This window comes from Lepus europaeus, chromosome 17 (genome assembly GCF_033115175.1).
Source record: "Lepus europaeus isolate LE1 chromosome 17, mLepTim1.pri, whole genome shotgun sequence".
Taxonomy (NCBI): Eukaryota; Metazoa; Chordata; class Mammalia; order Lagomorpha; family Leporidae; genus Lepus; species Lepus europaeus.
In genome coordinates, this window is record NC_084843.1 from 19662055 (window position 1) to 19681585 (window position 19531).

Consider the following 19531-nt stretch of genomic DNA (forward strand, 5'->3'; position numbering starts at 1 on the left):
TGCTTACAAGAACTTCCCTGAAAACGCAGAGTGCTGACTGTGTAGGGTACGATTTTCTGCAATTATCTTTAAGGATTATTTTCAAACAATCATGTTGGGAGCAGGGGGTGGTAAGCTCGGAGCTCCTAAATAAGAACCAAAACATTTATACATTCCCCCCTCCGCCCCCCGCAACACACACACACCCAAAATGCCGACCAGTCTCCTCCCCATCTCTCCCCCAGGGCCCAGAAACATGAAGAGCAGCAGAAAACCCTTCTGTCTGCCCAGTGAGTCAGCCCTGCCTAACTTCATGCGTAAGCTCTCCTCAAGTCAGCGGCAGCTCCGAGCTGCGGGCCTGTGTGCAGCCGAGATAAATTTGGGTCCAGAAGGGATGACGTAATGCTAAACCCGAGAGGTGGCTGCCGCCTCCCAGGGCTCCAGTCGCCAGGACTGCCGGCTGACATCTCAACCACACAGACACCTCCAGGTGACCCAGGTGCCCCAGCTGGAGAGAGAGGGAAAGGAAGGACAAGGGCTGGGGAGAACAGCAGGGGAGGCAGTGTTAATCTGAGATCGCTGAATCTGGAAGTTTGTTGTTTTTTAACTCCAGTTTTTCTGGTGAGATCAGACCATTGGCAAAGGCTCAAACAGCTGCACTTGACTCCCATCCTGACCCATCTCTTTCCTCTTAGAAAAGGGCTTCTCACATTTTATTAAATGGCCCTTATTACAACAGCCTATTTCGGTGATTCTAATGGATGCACTACTCTCTTAAATGTCCTTTTCTTTCTTTTTTGCACGGACTTTGGTCCAAGAAGAAATCTGCACTGCAGGACTCAGTTAACATGCACATCCAAGTGGCTTGCTTACCCCAGAGCTCCCCACTTGGGGGGACCAGGGGTGCAACTGATTAGGTATTTTAGGGATTTGGCTAAGGCCATAACAAGTGAATGTTCCCCCAAGTAACATTTCATGGTTCCTGTCACAGGAGTTTATATCATTAAGCTTATTTCTCAGTCTCCAATTGTTAAGACAACTGAGGCTCAGAGAGGTATAGCAACTTGCTCAAGGCCACACAGCTGTCTCTCAAACTGATGGAGCAAGGGTTAGCACTCAGTCCCGCAGCCCTATGCACTCATCTGTCTCCATATTTCTTCTGCAGGTGAATTCCAGTTTAAAGAAAAAACAGACGTGGAGTTCCACTTTCTGATAGTTTTCAACCTGTAAATATCACAATCAAGTCACATCTCAGAGGGCTCCAAGGCTGCTTTTGTTCCCGGTTCCAGGCTTACTCTTCCCCGAGGATAGGAGATGGAGAAGCAGCTCCCTCTCTGCTGGCGATGGCCATGGGCCAGGCTCACTCTCCCACTTTCATTAAAAGACCCCCACAAATCAACAGCGTGTTGTATTGAAGTAGTTGCCTTCATTGGGAACCCCTTCCAAATACCTTTTTCAAGACTCACCACCACCTGTTGCTATAGTCACGTATTTTTCTCCTTTATTTGTATCTGTCATCACATATACATGAGATTTCATGATTTTCTGCCATGTTTGGCATCTAACCTGGTCAGCCCCGGTATAATATTCTTTTGAAGCCCTGCTCAGTTCTATGGGTTAACATTTTGCTTATGACTTTTGCATCTATAGTCAAAAGCACGAGTAAACTATAATATCCTCTTTTGTGGCATTTGTCAGGTTTCTGTATTACAATGTTCTGTTCTTTCAAAGTTAGATGCAACTTGATTTTAAAGCCTGGAGAGGAAAAAAAATACCGCCAGAGGCCAGCCTTCTGCTGCTTAGAGGATGCCCCACATTCTTGCCACAGCCCTGGGTTACCCTCCTTCCCCCTGCCAGCAGCTGGCCTGGAGAGGCCCTGCCCCCACTCCCTGGCATCACCACTCCCTTCCAGGAGCAGAAACTCGTAGAGGTCACTGGGAGGCCCAGCCAGGCCCTGGACACTAAATCACAAGTCCTGCTTCCTGCGTCTGAGTTCTCCATCTCGGGCAGCATGGATAATCAGATCACCAGGCTCTGCCTGTCCGAAGACACGGGCGATCTCCCCATCTCTCCCAGCTCCAGCACTCTGACAGTAAGACCCTCACACCCTCCAGAGATCCTGGAACAACAAGCACCATTTGCCCATTCGCCGCCTTCTGACGAGAGCACGTGCTGCCTCCACAGTCGATTTAATCCTCAGCACACCTCTGAGATTCCTGTGTGGCAGTCGGGGCCCAGAAAGGGTCAGCGGTTTGCCCAAGGATCCACAGGCAAGGAACAGATTCAAACCTTGGGTCTCTGACTCTGGGACTCCACAGCATACATCATGTTGCATTCAATCAGATTAAAGCAAACAAGGTCGGTTAGGGCAATGGTCTCAACTAAGGGCAATCCCATCGCTCTAAAAGGCTACAGAAATGTGTGGGAGGTGGAGGAGGTGCAGGAGCCTGGCTTTTTGTTATTGTGTTTTGAGTGTCAGCAATGCCTGGGAATCAAGGATGTTAATTCCAGACTAAGCTGAGCAAGAAGAACTCCCACCACTTTCTTGATGAGAAATGCAAGAACAGAAAGCTAAAGTCAGAAAACGCATTATTCGTTCAACAACTATTCCTTAAGCATCTACATTGTGTTGCACGCTAAGCTAGATACTGAAGACAGCAGAGTGAACAAAACAACATAAGGACCCTGTCCTCAAGGGGCTTACATTCTAGCCCAACAGACTGATGCTAAGCAAGTAAAATAACTAAATTATGGTAAGAAATAGAAGGGATACATTATAAAATGGGATGGCTTTAGGTCAGTGGGGGAATCAGAGAAGACCCCAAAGTTGCCTAGGATATTTCAAGCTTTAAGGAGCACACGTAGCTCCAGGGAATTGTCCAAATGCAGATTCTGTCCCAGCAGGTCTAGGGGAATGTCATTTCTGACAAGCACCCGGGAGATGCCACGGCTGTCCAGCCTCGGCCTACACGCATTCTAAACAGCAAAGGTAAAGGCCATGGTAAGGAGTTTGGATTTTAAGTGAGGCACAAAAGAAACTACTGAAGGGCTTTAACCTGGTGAGTGACGTGAACCTACTTTTACTTGAGATCATTCTTGTTTCCTAGATCTCCAGCAGGGACAGGAAGAGGTTGGGCCTACATGGCTTGATGGGATGTGGCCAGGCTGCACTGTCCCCACTGCACCAGGGACTGGGGCTTGTCTCTGCGGCCTACCCTAGCCTCCTGTCTGGCTTCCCTGGCAGAAGCCCTTGGCTCCAAGCATGGCACAGCCCAGTTGCCCTACAAGCTGGGGCACCTCTGGGAAGCTTCCTCCAGCCTGCCAGGGTGTGGATTCACACCCTTGACACCCCAGAGCACAGAGCCACTGGAGCCCTACTGGTTGGATGAGTTCCCCAAGGGGTGCTGGGCACATGAAGTAGCAACACCCTAGACCATCACCCTCCTGAGAAAGGGGCCTCTCTGGCTTCAGCGCCGGAGCCTAAGAGCCCTGGAAGGTTTTGGCTTTTTGGCTGCCTCTCCCTGCCCTAGGATGAGCAGGGACAAAAGGAGTCCCTCCAGGGAGGCATCCCAGGGGAGCCCTCAGCCTGCCCTTGTCAGTGCAGAGTGCGTGTCTTGTGTCTCACTAACCTCTTGCTCTCTGAGGGTTCTCCCAGAGTGCTAAGGTCTTGCTCAGAAAAACAAAAGCCTGGGTTTGAGTCCTAATGAGCTCCACTATTTGTTAGCATGTGGCCTTGGGAGTTAGTCAGGCTTGCTAAGGCTAAGGCGTTCCTCATCTATAAAACGAGGATAATGATAGCTCCCTATTGGATGTTACAGCCTAGCGGATATTTGTGAGGATTTAATATAAAGCACTTAGCATTGTGCTGGCACATAACAAGTGTTCAGTAAAAGTTGGCCATTGTCACCATTCCTGCGGGAAACAGAGAAGACAGTGCACTTGCCAGTGGTCCTCTTACAGACAGGGTATCAGGCTCCCAGAAGACAGATGAGGACTGTTTACGAGTTTCTGTTCCTCTCTCACCTGAGCTGGAATGGAGAACGGGAACTGGAGACCTTATAGACTTCATCGTGGACGCTCCAAGCACAGTGCTTGGCTCCTGGCACATTCTAGAACCTATTCGTGGAAGAGAGCTAACTTTCACAACTGGCAGAAAGAATGAAAGGAGGTTGCCTGCAACCCTCAGCGTCCTGGGAGCCGAGAAACGTGGCAGGGATGCCGAGGCTGTGGTGGAGGGACGGGAGACGACAAGGGAGGCCACAGAGGAGTTCTAGGCTCTGGACATATGACAAATGAAGACCCCACCAGCTCCCACTTGCCCGCCATGGCGAGAAGCAACAGCGCTGGGCCTCCCCTCCACTTTCATGCAGTAGCCTGTCTACTCCCAGATTGTCTTTATTCCAGTATCCTTGCTAAATAGCAAAGAGATACAGAGTGAACTATGTCAAATAGTAGGTAATCCAAATCCCCTTTTATTGGCTTTAGTTTGAATTTCCCAATCTCCTTCTCCCTCCAGACAGTGTGTTTATCTTTCTAATATTGCTGTGTTTAAATTTCCATTGCAGACACTGCAGTTGGATCCCAGCAGTATGGGGCCGAGGGCATGCTGAGTGGGACAGTGCACTTGGTAGGACGCTGGTGTGTGTGGACAGTCCTCCACGTGCAGAAGGCCATGCCTGTAAAGAACTCAGAGTGGAATGTGTTTATTTACAAGCCTGCTTGTGAGGTATTTGGTTTCCTAAGTTCAGGCGGGTTTTTTTTTTTTTTTTTTTTTTAGAGTCAGTTCTGTAGAAATCACAAGAACAAAAAAATACAAAGGATTTTAAACACTGTGGCGGGGCAGGGGGAGCAGAAAGGGAAGGAAGTGCTCTTTTTGGAAGCTCAGGACAAATTTGTCTTCTTCTGTCCTCACAACTAGCAGCCAAAGACACAAAGCCCATGTCGGATGCCAGCTCACACTGCTGGGGTTCACCGTAGACATCTCTAAGACCTGCCACTGAACTAGGGCGCACAGGCCATGAGGGCATGCGCTGCACTCATAGGATCTAGCACAGCGCCCAGCACGGAGCAAGGATGTGCTCCTTAGCTAACAGTTTAATGAATAAATGAATTAATGAATTCAGGCAGAATGAGTAGCACAAAACATAATTCCACACCTTACCAATGAAGTTGCCACAAGAGCCTTTTCAAGAGCTTTCTCCAGTCTACGTCTTTTAAAAAGAGAGTCTGTTTATATGCAGTTCCTGAGGATTTATTGCTCAAAGCAAGGGTCATCTGAATTTTCAAAATGTTTCACAAGCAAGGGGCCCAGCAGAGCATTCTGCCAAGATGAGGAAGCACAGGAGCCTCCTGCTCGGGGTGGCGGTGGCACATGCCCACTGCCTGTGGCCAGAGAGGCCGAGTCCACTGTTGACAGCTTTTACACCTCTAGCCAGGCCACTCGAGGGCAACACTATCAGAGACAACTGCTTCTCTGAAGTTTAGCAGTAGAGTCAGGGAGCAGGTGTCTGTCCCTGGGGAACTGAAGCCGCTCCCCCTCTCCTCATCCATCTGCAGTGGGAGCCTGGAGCTCCACCCTCCACTCCAACACACACCCAAGACTTGGATTCCTCCCCCTTGGTTAGGGCTTGGGGTAGCCTCTCATCACTATCACCACCTTCAGGCTCCTCCACCCACCCCCAAAGTGTAAAGGGAAATATTTTTCTTAAGTATGACAAATTCAAATTAGCTTCATTTTGAAAGACGACGGAGCATGTTGCAATGACCTCTGCAATCAGTGGACACGCCCTGGGATCAGGAAAGCAGACTTGAGAACTGCTGACTTTATGAGCACCTGACCTGTAAAACAAAAGCCCCGTTGGGGCTCTGCCTGCGACACAGCCCAGAGAGAGCTGGTTGTGCCTCTGCTGTGTCATGTTGGGCAAGCCACTGTCCCTCTCTGGGCCTCAGCCTGCACGTTTAGGGTGACGGATGCTCTGTGCCCCCTGGGGCTCCTTCTGGCTCATCACCTGCCTCCTTTGATAACCAAACCTAAGTGGAGGAGAAAGAATGGAGGAGGGAGAGAGAAGTCCAAAAGGCCAGACTACCACCAACCTCCCCAGATTCTGGCCTGCTCAAAACTGCTGGCTTCATTCTGCAAGAAGATTCCCATTTCTGGCTGGGTTGTTGCTTTTTTACTTGTCTCCCCCCCACCACCACCACCCCCCCCCCTTTTTTTAAACTCAAAAGCCACAAAACCACTACTCACCTCCCCAAAATGGGTCATTTGGAAGCCAGAGCTGCCAGGGGTTAGGTGTGTCAGGCCCGACAGACTCGTGGTATCTAAGTGAAGACTATGCCAGGGCAAGCATGTGCTTCTCTTCTAGAAACCCAGTTTAAATCAATATTTATCCAACTGTATTTATAGAAAGTGGGGGGGGGGGGAGGGGGAGAGGTGGGGAGGCAGTGGGGATCTAAAACAGAACAAGCCACAATGACTGATGCAAATCTTTGTGGCCAATTCGTTTCTGCGGGGGCCAGTCCTTTTTTTTTTTTTCCTAAAAAAAAAAAAAAAAAAAAAAAAAGCAAAAGACCCGGCTTTTGATGAACCTGCTGTTGGCCCCAGTGCCATAGCAACAGCCCCAAGTCCTCTAATATGCCCAGAGGACAGACTTGGGAAAGGCAGCAGGAGGGGGTGGTGTTTCCTAGGAGCCTTAAACTTGAGTAAGGGCCAGGAGGGTTGAACAACTCTGAAAAAAAAAAAAAAAAACCCTCTCCGCTTGGCTAGTCTGTCTCCAAACTCAGTTCTAAATTTCTTCTGAGCAAGATGTGTGCAGGAAGACCTCGGACAATCAACACAGGGTTTCAAATACCAGCTGTGCCTCAGGTTGCTGGTGACCTTGAGCAAGTCGTGTCACCTCTCTGGACTTCATTCCTGGGCTGTAAAATGAGTACACGTGGATATGGTTGAGATTGTAGACGCGAGTCAGAGACCTAGCTGGGAAGCACAGCTCTGCCACTTAGTAACCATGTGACCTTTGGGGACCCAGCTTCTCAGTCATCCTGTCTGCGGAATGGGAGTAATAAAATGGCTTCCGTCTTGGGATCGTTGTGAATACTGGAGGAGATAATGCACGCTGAGCCCTATACAGTCATGTTCAATAAATGGGAGTCAGTACTGACTTTATGCAATGCGATTGGTTGCTGCAGACTGCTGGCACCTCTCTATTTCCCCCAGCCCTCCCCAGATGATAATCCCCATTTCTGGGAGTGGCAGTGGGAGAGTGCACCAAGGACAGAGATGGTAGCAGACACTATTTTGCCTGGAGGCGATACAGCCCCTTTCCTCTCCTGCCCCACCAGCTTCTCTATAGCTTCCTAAAACCTGTCTCCTTCCCCTGGATCCTCTTCACAGAGCGCCCAGTCCCAGGGCGTTCTGGGTCTCTGAAAGCCACAATGACAGCCTCAAAGCCTACTGCTGGCATTTACCAGCGAGCAGAGATCATATTTAAAACTGCAAAAAAAAAGTTGAAATGTGGGAAACATAATTTAAGATGCAGAGGAAATAGGAGCCTGACTTAAGAATGTTCTTCACACAGCTCTACTGAAAACAAACATCCACTCCACCCCGCTGTCAGTCAGCCTACAACACTTGGGAGGGGGGAGAACAACTGTACATAGGAGACGATTGAGACATCCTTGCAGAATGGATGAACCCGTCACAGGACAGCTCTCACCACCGAAACGTGACCCACTGGAACTGTCTTCCCCTTTAGCATAAGTTGCCCCAGTCCCTTACTTTCTAAGCCAGTAGCTTGTTTGTTCTGAGGGTCATAGCAGTAGACAGAATGCAGTGTCAGCTCTTGGAGCCCGACCTACTATCTCCTTGCAGGTCCTGGTCTTACCATTCAACGGTAAGACCAACTGTCCTCCAAGCCATCGGAATATTGGCCATGTGTCCCCTGGCTTCCAAATCTCATCACGGTGCCATAGCCAGCAAACTACAAATGTACCCACTTCATATCAAGTGGCTGTTGTATGCCAGAGGTATGCTACATGCAAGGATGGTATGTGCTGAAATGCTGTACACAATATTCTCCCTTTCGATGCTAATAATCTCCAGTGAGGATAAAGCTACTGCACAGGAAGCCAGGAGCGACTTGCACGGACTGTTTATCAAAGCTCAGAGAAGTCACTTCTCACTGAGCACCTATTATATTTCAGATACTTTAAATGTTTCAATGCAGTGCTTCATTTAATTATTCAGCAATGATATGAGGGAGGTTCTAAAATTATACCCCTTTTACAGAAAAACCAAAAACAACACCAACAAAAAGGGAACCTCAGAGACGCTAAGTGACTCCTGTCCAGGGTCACAAGACCAATAAGCAGTGGAGCAGGAATTTGGGCCTCTGTTCCATGTGACTGCAAAGCCTACATTCTCTCAACTGTCCTGACTTAAGAAACGGAGGCAAGTGGGCTGAAATAGCCAGGGGAAGCTTCGTGGAGGAGGTGGGAGCTGACCTAAGTCTTGAAGGGAGTCGAGTACAGATAACCCCCAGGGAGGAAGAGAATGAGGGCATCTAGACAGAGGGATGATCTGAGTTAAGCACAGAGGCATGACTGTGAGGCCGGCTTGCTGGTGGACCTGCTGGACAGGAGCGCAGGTTTCACGGTGGGGCAGAGATTAGGTCAGGGAGGCAGGGTGGGGCCCAGTGACACCACACAACAGCAGCTTCCTCCAGCAAGAGGAAGAGGCTGCTGCTTGGCCTGCCCCAGCCCCTAGGAAAACACCCGCCCACCAGCCCAGGTAAGCCAAGGCCGAGCTGGCTCCTTCACGTATCAGGCGCTGCCTCCAAAGCCAGCTTCCCCCTGCGCATGGACAAGGCTGTTTCTGGGCTGCACACCTTTCTCGCCACCACAGCTTCTTACACTCACCTGCCAGCCCGCTAGCATCCCTCTCAGTGCACCTCCTTTTCTCTTTCAGTTCTTTTTCCAAAACAGGGACTAAGTCTTTCTCCAGTGATTAGTCAGTCTGCATTTACCCTGACCCCCCTCTCCAAGTGCATATAGGTGATACTATCCGAGGGGACTTCTAGTTTCTGGAAGTGTGATACCACGGCCACAGCCCCATGACTGATATCTCTCTGGAGGCCTTCGATGTTGCGACATCAGTCAGAATTTCCTAGGGAATCCCATGCTTTGCACACAGCGGACTGCCAACACCGGGTGGCTTAATATGAACTCCTTCCTCTCCCAAGAAAACTCACCCCATCTACTGGAAATAATTCAGCACTGTGACCACAACTTGGTGAACACTCCCAGTACGGAAACCTCAGCGGGCAGTGAAAAGCCGTTCTGGTTACAATGGAAAATAAGGCAAGCTCCTGCCAAGCGAGCGCTTCGCGAACAGCAGGGAAAACGGAACGTGCGACTGCCTATCAGAGAGCCTCGGGAAGGTTTCACAGGACCCGAAATGGAGCACTGAGGCCTGACACTCGTCTCCGGGGAGAACAGCGTCCCTTTAAGAAGGGACTGGACCAGCTGGCTGCACGACAGCTCCCAGAGATAGCCTGGCTCGCGTCCTGGTCCCACCCCCTAGCCTCCGGCCTCAGCAACGCGTGACGTCAGAGAGAACGGACGCTGCCTATTGGCTGAAGGATGCAGCTAGGTCAAGTCCAGTCGGAGGAAAGAAGTTTGTCTCCATGTGGAAACCATGTGTCTCTAGCTGGGAGGGGGAGGAGGAGGAGGCGGAGAAACTGAGATCAAGCGATTACAGGGGAACTCGCCGAAATGAAGGCGGGGAGGTTGTGCACCTGAGCCGGTCAGCATTGCCCTTTGCAGTAGTGACCTAAAAAATAAAAATAAAAAGACTTGCACAACAGACCCAGCCCGAGCCCCCCGCCGCCCCCTCATCACACTAATGATGAAGAAGCTAGGGTCCTTGCTTCCTTCCAAAACCCAGAGACCTGGGAAACGCTGGAATCCTATCGGAACGCCCAGCTCCCTCTCCCTCCCCCAACGACCGAATGATGTAAGCGTTTCGGAAAGCGGAGCTCCGGAGCAAAACAAGCCCCGCGCGCGCGGAGCGACCCGCAGTGCCCGAGCCCGGCGCACGCACGACCCGCCCCCCGACTCGCGTTATTGCTGTGCACACGCGGGCCGCCGTGACGCGCGGGCATTGTGTGCAGCGAGCAGAACACAGCGGCGAGCGCCGCCAGCGCCAAGAAGCGCCCCCAGTGCAACCAGACGCAGGGCCCGCCGTTTTCCGTGCGCGAGCCCCAGCCCGAGCGGGGGGCGGGCCGGAGAGTGGGGAGCCCACGCGGCCCTGGGGGGTCGAGCTCCTGTTTGTAGGGGGCAGAACCGGGGGCCGGGCGGATGGTCGCACAGAGTTTGCCGGAGGTCACCCCCGGCTGCGTAAGCTGTTGGGGAGGGGGCGCGGGCCTGGAGCCGGGTCTCCCGTGCCGAGGCGGGCACGGCGCAGCGACCCACGCTCTCGGGGGAAATCTGGGGGGCCGTTGGCATCACGTCATTGAGAGCTAAACGCCGGCGGCGAAGAGAGCTAAAAACAGTCCCGCGGGGAGCCGGCCGGAGGAGGGAGGCTGCAGGGCCGGGGGCTGATTACGCACACGAAGTTGACTTGGGGCGCCCAGGCTTTCCCAAGCCCCTGTCTCGGGCCGGTGGGTTTGCCGCGCGGACCCCTCGGCTCCGCCAGCCTCTCGCGCCCTACTCTGCCGCCGCGGGCCCGCCCCGCGCGGGGCAGCCCGGGCCGGCGCGCCCGGCTCTCTGCTTACGTGACTGGTGGCCACGCCGGAGCCCCGGCACGGGGTAAACAAGGAGGTGGCGGCGGCCAGGGCGGCGGGGGGTGGGGCGGGGAGGGCTCCAATTGTCTGCTGGTGCGGGACGCGGAGGAAGCTCCGGCCGCCTCCGTGATAGACCTCCTGGGGTGGGGGGGTTAGGCTGGCCACGCAGTGCCAAGGTGCCCTCTCGGGTGCACCCCCGCTCAGAGCCAGCGCCGCCGGGCAGACTCCGGAGACCCGGGACCCGGGAAGGGGGGGGGGGGTTGCTAAAGGAATCGCGCCCCTCCCCCCCGCAACAAAAGCAAACACAGCAAACAAAACCACGTCTGCGGCCAGCTCCCCGCCGGCTCGGGCTTCTAGAGAAACTCCCCTCCAGGCCAGTGCACACCCAGCCCACCCCCTGCCCCCCGCAGGAATAACCGCACAGCCGGCGCCGCGCCGCTCCCGCAGCCCAGGCACTCCGGGAAAACAGGCAAGAAGAGAAAGAACGGAACGCACCGCCGAGCTCTTGTTGTGCTCTTAACGGCGCCCGCACAACTGCGTGGCCGACGCTGGCTCCCTTAACCGCGCAGGCCCTGAGTGTGGCTCCGCGAAGGTGTTTTTGTGTTTGAGGGTTGCTGTTGTCGTGTTGGGGGGGGGGGGTGCGATACCTGACACGTTGCAATCGCATTTCTCTCTACCCCCACCCCGTCCCACCGATCGTCCCACTTGCTCGCACTGCCTGAACGTCCTGGTTTCCCCCGTCTGTCGGTCTGTCTGCCCGGCCCCTTCCTCCTGCCCACAGCTATTATTCCCAGGATCGTGCCCGAGACGCCGTCGCACACGCGTACCCCCGTTAGGGCGCCGAGTCGATTGCCTGGGGAGGGCTGGGGGACCCTGCTGGCAGGGGCAAAAATGAAACAAACAAACACAAAAAGGAAGCCAGGCCGGGGTGGGGCTCCCGGCGCTGCTGCCGCCCCCCCCCCCCCCATGCATCGCTCTGCAACCTGAATGGGGGGGGGGGGGCGAGAGACACCGACCAGGAAGGCGTTCGCCCGGCTCGCCCTGCGCACTCGCTCGGGAGCCGTCTCCAGGAAAATAAAGAAACCGCACACCACAGCCCACACCTTCTTCCCCCAACTATTGTTTCTGTTAGATCCCAAAGTTTCCTTCTCGCCGCGTCCCCCTCGCCAAGTTTCTCGGGCGCAGGGCGGCGGGACCCGGGCGAGCTGCCGGCGCTCCCCGGCCCCAGGGCCTGTTTCTTGGGGAGGGGGCGCGGTGGCACCCCAGGACGAAGGGCGCGCGCGGAGGCCTGGGTCCGAGGACGCGAGGGCCGGAGCCCAGTCCCGGCTGCGGGAGGGGAGGGAGCAGCCCGCGCCCACGCCGGGGAGGCTGTGCCGCCCGCGGTTGTTATTGTTGTGGTGCGCGCCTGTGTGTTTTCTTTCTGGAAGCCCTGAGCTCTGCCGATGGTGTCCAACTTTCAGCTTCTAATCCTCACCCCACCCAGGAACGAGAGACGGGAAAACAGCACTTGTCTACCCGAGCAGGCTCCCAGAAAAACAAAAACAGAAAAAAAAAAAAAAAAAAAAAAGGAAGAAAGGCGACCTCGGAGAGCTGAGCTCGGGGCGCAGTTGTCAGCAAACAGCACCGCGCGCCACGGACACACGGACGCACCGCAGGCCCGGCTGCCCGCGCTCGTCTTTGTTACATCTCCGGCAGCTCTGGGCGTGCGTGCGTGTCCCTTCCCCGGTGTCACCGGCTGCACCGCCGAGGGCTGCGTGTGTGTGTGTGTGTGTGTGTCGGGGGCGCAGGCCGAGCAGGCGACAGGGGTCGCCCAAGTGGGCGAGGAAGCAGGAGCCAGGCACCGAGGAGGCGCGGGGGGGGGGGCCCCAAACTTACTTTTGTTTTCTTTCTCGATCTGCTCCAGGTAGCTGGCGGCCTCGAGCAGGATCTGCACGTTCTGCAGAAAAGTGTTGATGTGCTTTTCCATCGAGTTCTCGCTGGTGTTGAAAATGTCCGAGAAGGGGCACCTGGGCTTGGCCCCCGCGGGCTCCTCGGGCTGGGCCGGGGGCTGGGGCGCGGCCGCGGCCGGGGGCATGGCCGGGGGCGCGGCGGGGGCCAGCCCCGCGCCCTCGCCGCGCGCCTCCTTGCGCGGCCGCCCGCGTTTGCCCATGGAGGAGCCGGGGGTCAGCCGAGCTCCTGCTCTTCGGGGGCGGAGGGGGGGCTTCGCGGCGCGGCCGAGCTCGGGGCCCCCAGGGAGACCCGGCGGGCTGGAGCGGAGGAGGCGCCGGGGCTAGGAGCCGGCCCGACTTCCCGAGGAGGCTGGCGGCGTGCAGTTGTGTGTGCGCGCGGGTGTGCGTGTGTGTCGGTCTCGCTGTGGGTCTGTGTGTATGGGAGATTGAATGAACCTACAGGACGGACGGAGGCGCTCCGGCGCTGGGTCCTAGCGCGAGGCGGCCGCCGGCGGAGCGGCCCCAGCAGAAGGCGGAGACCGGCGCAGCCTGCCCGCCCCCGCCTCTGCCCAGATCGCACCGCCGCTCGGCTCGGAGTGCACCTGCAGAGGAGCAAACTCCTGCGATGGCTGGGTTTTTGCTTCCCAGAAAAAAAAAAAATCGCCCAGCACACGCCTGGCACATAGTTTCCCTTGATAATGGTAGCTACCACTTATTATTTTTTAAAATTATTTTTATTTTTAAATAAAAGCTCAATCCGAATAGGAAGAATTGAACCATCACATGTAACCTGACACTCGTTGTCCCCAACACACACATTCCTACACACACTCCCCCACACATACTGCGCACACACCACACACACACTCCTACACACTCCACACACTGCATACACACTCCTACACACACACTCCACACACTCCTACACACACACCACACGCACACACTCCTACACAAACATCACACATCACACTCTTATACGCTGCACACATACCATTCCCCTCACACACATAACACTCCACACACCACACTCTCCACATACCTACACACACACTTCACACACTCCTACACACTGCACACACACCACACACACTCCCACACACATACACTCCACATGCACCATACACACTCCACACATACCTACACACCCCACACACTCCTATGCACACACACTCACATTTTACACACATTCCAACACATACTCCATAATACTACACACACAACACACCCATTCCTACACACACACACCCCAACACACTCCATAATACTGCACACACACTTACACACACCACACATAACACACATTCCTACACACACACACTCCAACACATTCCATAATACTGCACACACACCTACACACAGCACACACATTGCTACACACACACACCAACACACTCCATAATACTGCACACACAACACACACAGCACACACATTGCTACACACACACAGCAACACACTCCATAATACTGCACACACACCTACACACACCACACACATTCCTACACACACACACCCCAACACACTCCATAATACTGCACACACACCTACACACACCACACACATTCCTACACACACCACACACAGACTCCACACACCTCTATACACATGCACTCCCCCCCACACTCCTAAACACACACACACATACAGACAATTCTACATACATACACCCTTCTGTACACACAGGCTCCTGAGGACACACTTGGACATGCACACCTGTGTGTGCCTCCACGCGGCCTAGCGAAACCCTCAGGCCGCCCACGGTTACAGACTGACTCGCTCCCTTGATCTTCTCGTGCAGTTATTTTCCAGGAAGGGGGAGGAGATGCAAGCATCTCTCTCCACACTCCTCCCCAGCCCTGGTCCAGCTGTGCAAAGCTCACACCAGGGTGCTCCACACCTGGCTCCCTTTGATTTGCGGGAGGCAGAGAGGGGGAGTGGCAGCCCGGGAGCCACCTCCCTCCCCCCCAGCTGAGTTCCTCCTTCTGGCTCCGAAGCCCCTACCCCAGTTGACATTGCTTCCCTGCCGAGGCAGCCCCCAGCAGGGATGTTTTACAGTCCTGGGACATGCAGTGGGGGTCCAGGGGACAGGAGAGGGCTGTACTGGAGCTCCACAGCTAAGGGTTCAGATCCAGCTCTGCTGCACACAGACTGTGAGCTTGGGCAAGCTCCTTAACCTGTCTCTACCCGAGTTTTCACATCCTTGAAACTTCTGATAAAAGGCTTGTGCAGATTAAACCGCATTTGCACTTTGCACACTCTGGCCTATAGGAATGTTTTTTCTTCCAGTCCAGCCCCCCTGCTCTGATGCAGCTCACATCTAAGGGAGGAACAGGACACAGTGTCTGCACTTCACTGGGAAACCTCTCTGCACAAGCCCATCTACTGGAGGCTTCCTCCAGGGGACCCATTTACAGAGCGGACTCAGAGAGTGCTGCCCCCTGGAGTTGTGCTGTGCTCACCCTGGGAACTTTGACAAAACGAGAGAAAGTGCATTTCTTTTCTTTTTTTTTTTTTTAAGATTTATTTTATTTATTTGAAAGAGTTACAGAGAGAGAGGTAGAGGCAGAGAGAAAGATCTTCCATCCGCTGGTTCACTCCCCAGAGGGCCGCAAGGCTGGAGCTGTGCCGATCCGAAGCCAGGAGCTAGGTGCTTCTTCCAGGTCTCCCATGCGGGTACAGGGGCCCAAGGACTTGGGCCATCTTCCACTGCTGTCCCAGGCCATAGCAGAGAGCTGGATCGGAAGTGGAGCAGCTGAGACTAGAACCCGCACCCATTTGGCATGTCGGCGCTTCAGGCCAGGGTGCCAACCTGCTGCGCTACAGCGCCAGCCCCAAAAAGTGCATTACTTTGTAAAATGCTTTCTGTATAAAACATACAGAGTAAGTTTAAACATGCCCCCCCCAACACATACACACAACACACACACACAGAGCCTTTAAGCCCCTGTGCAATTTAAAAGCCATAATAGCCTGCAATTGGTACGAGTGAAAGAATCGATAATTGGCATTTTAAAGCCAGTGTTTTCACATTTGGGGCTACAACATAATGCTACACATACTCCTTGCTCACTTCCCAACAAATTTGGCATGGTTGAGCTCCATGTCCTTTGGCCAGAGTAAAGTAGAAGCTTCTAGAAGCCATGAGATTCGAGTTCATCCTCCATTATCAAAACAATTACTGGCTCCTTTGCTTCTGTCAGAACCACAACCTAAGCCACTCGCGTCCAGATGTCCACAGACTTCGGGAAGGCCTAGCTAATGCAGCTTCAAACAAGCTTTATCCAATGTCATTTTGCAAAAACTGTCGCTCTCTGCCCTAAATGAAAGATGATAGTGAGACGATGAACCAAGAGAGAACTCTGGCTTCTCTAATTCCTCAGTGATGGGTGGGATGGATCAAGTATAGGATACTGGAACCCACACGTATGGATATATACCCGCCGAGAGAGGCACACCCTACACATGGTGCCAGGGCAGAGAAAGGGTGTTTGGGAATTATTTATTTAATCCCTGTTCCATCTCTCCTAGGTCTGTAAGCTTCAGAGAGCCCAGTGGGAATCCTCAAGCTGGGCCACGGATCCTACCAAAGCCAAAATAAACAATGGCTTGAAGAAAAATCTACAAAAAAGTGCTGATTTGCACTATTCCCACAGTCGGCCAGAGCCCCCACCACCATTCCCATGGAAAACACCCCGGCTGGTGCCAAATCAAGTTTTCCCCCCATCGTAGGGGCATTGTTTTTTGTCATTATGTGAGTTCTTAGCACCAGACAATGGCACCACAAGAGACACAGTGGAGGCAGGAGAAATGCCTTTTTGTTCCACGAAGTCTGTGCCATTGTGCCCGGGAGTCGTGCGTATAGCTTAGTTGCACTCCCTCACGTTGGTACCACGTATGTGGAGCTACAAATGTGCTGAGCTGAAGCCCAAAGCCTCTTCCTTATTTCCTTTTCAGAGCCCATCCAGTGTTAAATCACATTAGCATCGCCTTGCTCTCTCCCTCCTCCCTCTCCACCCCCAATTAACAGATTTCTCAAATAAAGTTGGCCCCAACAGAAAGAGTGGGGTTTGGGGGCTTATATCACAGGACAGGCATCCAGGATGCTGGATTACAAGCTCAGCTCCATTCCCGATTCGCTTTGCTTCCCAGGAGGAGCCATTCAAACCCTTTGCAACCCCTCCTTTCTCTGGGGCTTTGATTCCAGAAGTAAACGGGCCTCTTTGGAAACTTGCTGAGAATTTCTACAGAGAACAGGTAGGGGATGAGAACACAGCTACTCTGATGAGAAGCCGTGAACTCTCCAAGGGAAAAGCAAAGATGCCCAGTGGGGTCAGCGGGATGCTCCTGGTCAGTCGGCCTCCAATGCCTTTGCACCTCATTCAGGTTTCCCAACCTTCTGAGTGTCCCACGTGCTTGTTTGGTAATATTTTTCCATTGACCTTGTTTGCATATTAAAGCAAGATTGTTCTCTCTTTTATTTACCTCTCTTTCCCCCCAGACATTCTATACTCTTACATCAAAGGAGTTGTTTTGCCTATAATTAAGTCTTTATGTACACAGAGGCTGGTTAATTACTGAGAAGGCAACAGCAAGGCTGCCATGGAGACCTCCCCATCTTCCCTTTCGGATGGGATGCTCTTCTTGCTGTCATGGATCATTTGGGCTTTCTGGCTCCCGAGCCCCGCCCTTCCCGCCTCGTTCATTCTTCCCTCACCATCCCTAGCTTTCCCTTGCATCTTGCCAGAGTGTCCCAGACAGTCTTCCCTACTCTGCCCTGTTGTCTTTGTACTCAGATGTGGTAAACACTGTATGGAGACCCGTCCCTGGCTTGTCACGCAGATCCTGACCCCCACGGCTTTCCTAGCCATGCTCCCCCTAGGTACCCTTCTCTTTGGAAAGGCAGCCCTCTTCTAGGAGCTGAAGAGCTGACTCCCAGCCCCTGCTCTTTGGGGGGGCCCTAGTCTGGCCTTCATCTGTTAGGAAGGAGGAAGAGTGGGCCAGGGACTGCAGGATAAAAGCAGAATGGCTGCTACAAGAACTGTAAGATTCTACTTGTTTTATCGGCTTGAACGTGCTGACCGGGCCTGCTTCTATCACTCCCCACACCCTCACTCCCACCCACACACTCACTGGTGGCTGTAGCCATGGGCAGAGGACACACACACACACATATACACACACCCATGGTGGAACTCACTGGAGTCACCTGCTCCTGGGGCATTACCTCTGCTGTCCTGGGTTAGGCCCTCCTATCTCCTGGACCGCTGAGTCTGGTAGGCCCCTCCTGGTTGAGCCAATTCCTAGGTTTTCCAAACTCTGGGTTCATTAGGCTATGAGCTCATCAAGGACAGGGGCACACCTCCTTCCCCCTTGCATCGCCACTCCTGGCACCTAGCACAGAACATGTATGACACAAAGCACCCGGCTGGAGCCTCGGAGCTGACCCTTCACGGCTGCCCTGCTCTGGTGTGGCAAGAAGCATTTGACATGGTCTACAAGAACGATTCCTGCATCACTCACATTAAAGGTTAACTATCTAAATGCTGTCTCTGTGGAAAAGCCAGAAACCTACTGAGCCAGATGGCTGCGGTCCCCTTACCAAAAATACCGCGACTTGGCCGCCCTTCCCCCTGCCCTTACTGCTGGTGACAAAATGGGACCCCTCTGTAACAGGATGCCTGATGGAGAATTTTCAGAAATCCCCAGGCACTGAAGGCAGGGACCTGAGACCACACCTCCCTTTTCTAGGGTGCCTTCTCAGTTCCCCAGACCCCAGTTTCTTTAACATCTCCGTATTTTAAAAATGAATTCAGCGAAAGATTCTAAATGGAAGCACACTGAGGTATCAGTGACTGACACTAGCTTAAATACGATTCTTCCCAGACATCCGGAGTTAAAGATGGGAGATACCTTAAGCTAAAGGAACCCATTTCCAATGAGGAGACATTAGGCATCAGGAGGTGAAAGGGAAAGGTAGTTTGCAAGTGACAAAGGATCTGCTTCCTGATTAGTAGCTGGCTAGACTTTTTTTTTTTTTTTTTTTTTTTTTGACAGGCAGAGTGGGCAGTGAGAGATAGAGACACACAGAAAGGTCTTCCTTTTCCGTTGGTTCACCCCCCAATGGCCACTACGGCCTGCGTGCTGCGGCCAGCGCACCGCAATGATCCGAAGCCAGGAGCCAGGTGCTTTTCCTGGTCTCCCATGCGGGTGCAGGGCCCAAGGACTTGGGCCACCCTCCACTGCACTCCCGGGCCACAGCAGAGAGCTGGACAGGAAGAGGAGCAACCAGGACAGAATCCGGCGCCCCGACCGGGATTAGAACCTGGTGTGCCGGCACCGCAGGCGGAGGATTAGCCTAGTGAGCCATGCGCCGGCCCCCTGGACTTTTTTTTTTTTTTTTTTTTTTTTTTAAGATGTATTCATTTATTTGAAGAGCAGAGTAAGAGAGAGAGAGAGAGAGAGAGAGAGAGAGAGTCAGTCTTCCATCCACTGGTTCACTCCCCAAAGGCCACAATGGCCGGAGCTGCACCAATCTGAAGCCAGGAGCCAAGAGTTTCTTCTAGGTCTCTCATAAGAGTGCAGGGGCCCAAGCACTTAGGCCATCTTCCACTGCTTTCCCAGGCCATAGCAGAGAGCTGGATCAGAAGTGGAGCAGCCGGGACTCGAACCAGCGTCCATATGGGATGCCAGCACTGCAGGCGGTGGCTTTACCAGCTATGCCACAGCACCGGCACCTGGCTGAATTTCTATAAACCACTTAACCTCTCAGAGCCTCAGTGCTCTCATCTGCAAAGTGGGTATATAAAAAGGACTTCGGAAACTGTGTTGTGTCATGTAATATT

At 53.4% G+C, this 19531-nt stretch overlaps 1 protein-coding gene across 2 annotated transcripts in view; it reads right to left on the minus strand.

The window, feature by feature from the left end:
• MXI1 (MAX interactor 1, dimerization protein) overlaps positions 1-12909 on the minus strand; it is a 90603-nt gene extending 77694 nt beyond the window's left edge. For both annotated transcript variants that reach the window (XM_062214862.1, XM_062214861.1), the window contains exon 1: positions 12636-12909. In XM_062214862.1, the coding sequence (XP_062070846.1) occupies positions 12636-12909 (274 nt within the window). The remainder of the gene's footprint in view (positions 1-12635) is intronic.
• Between the last annotated feature and the right edge of the window lie 6622 nt (positions 12910-19531).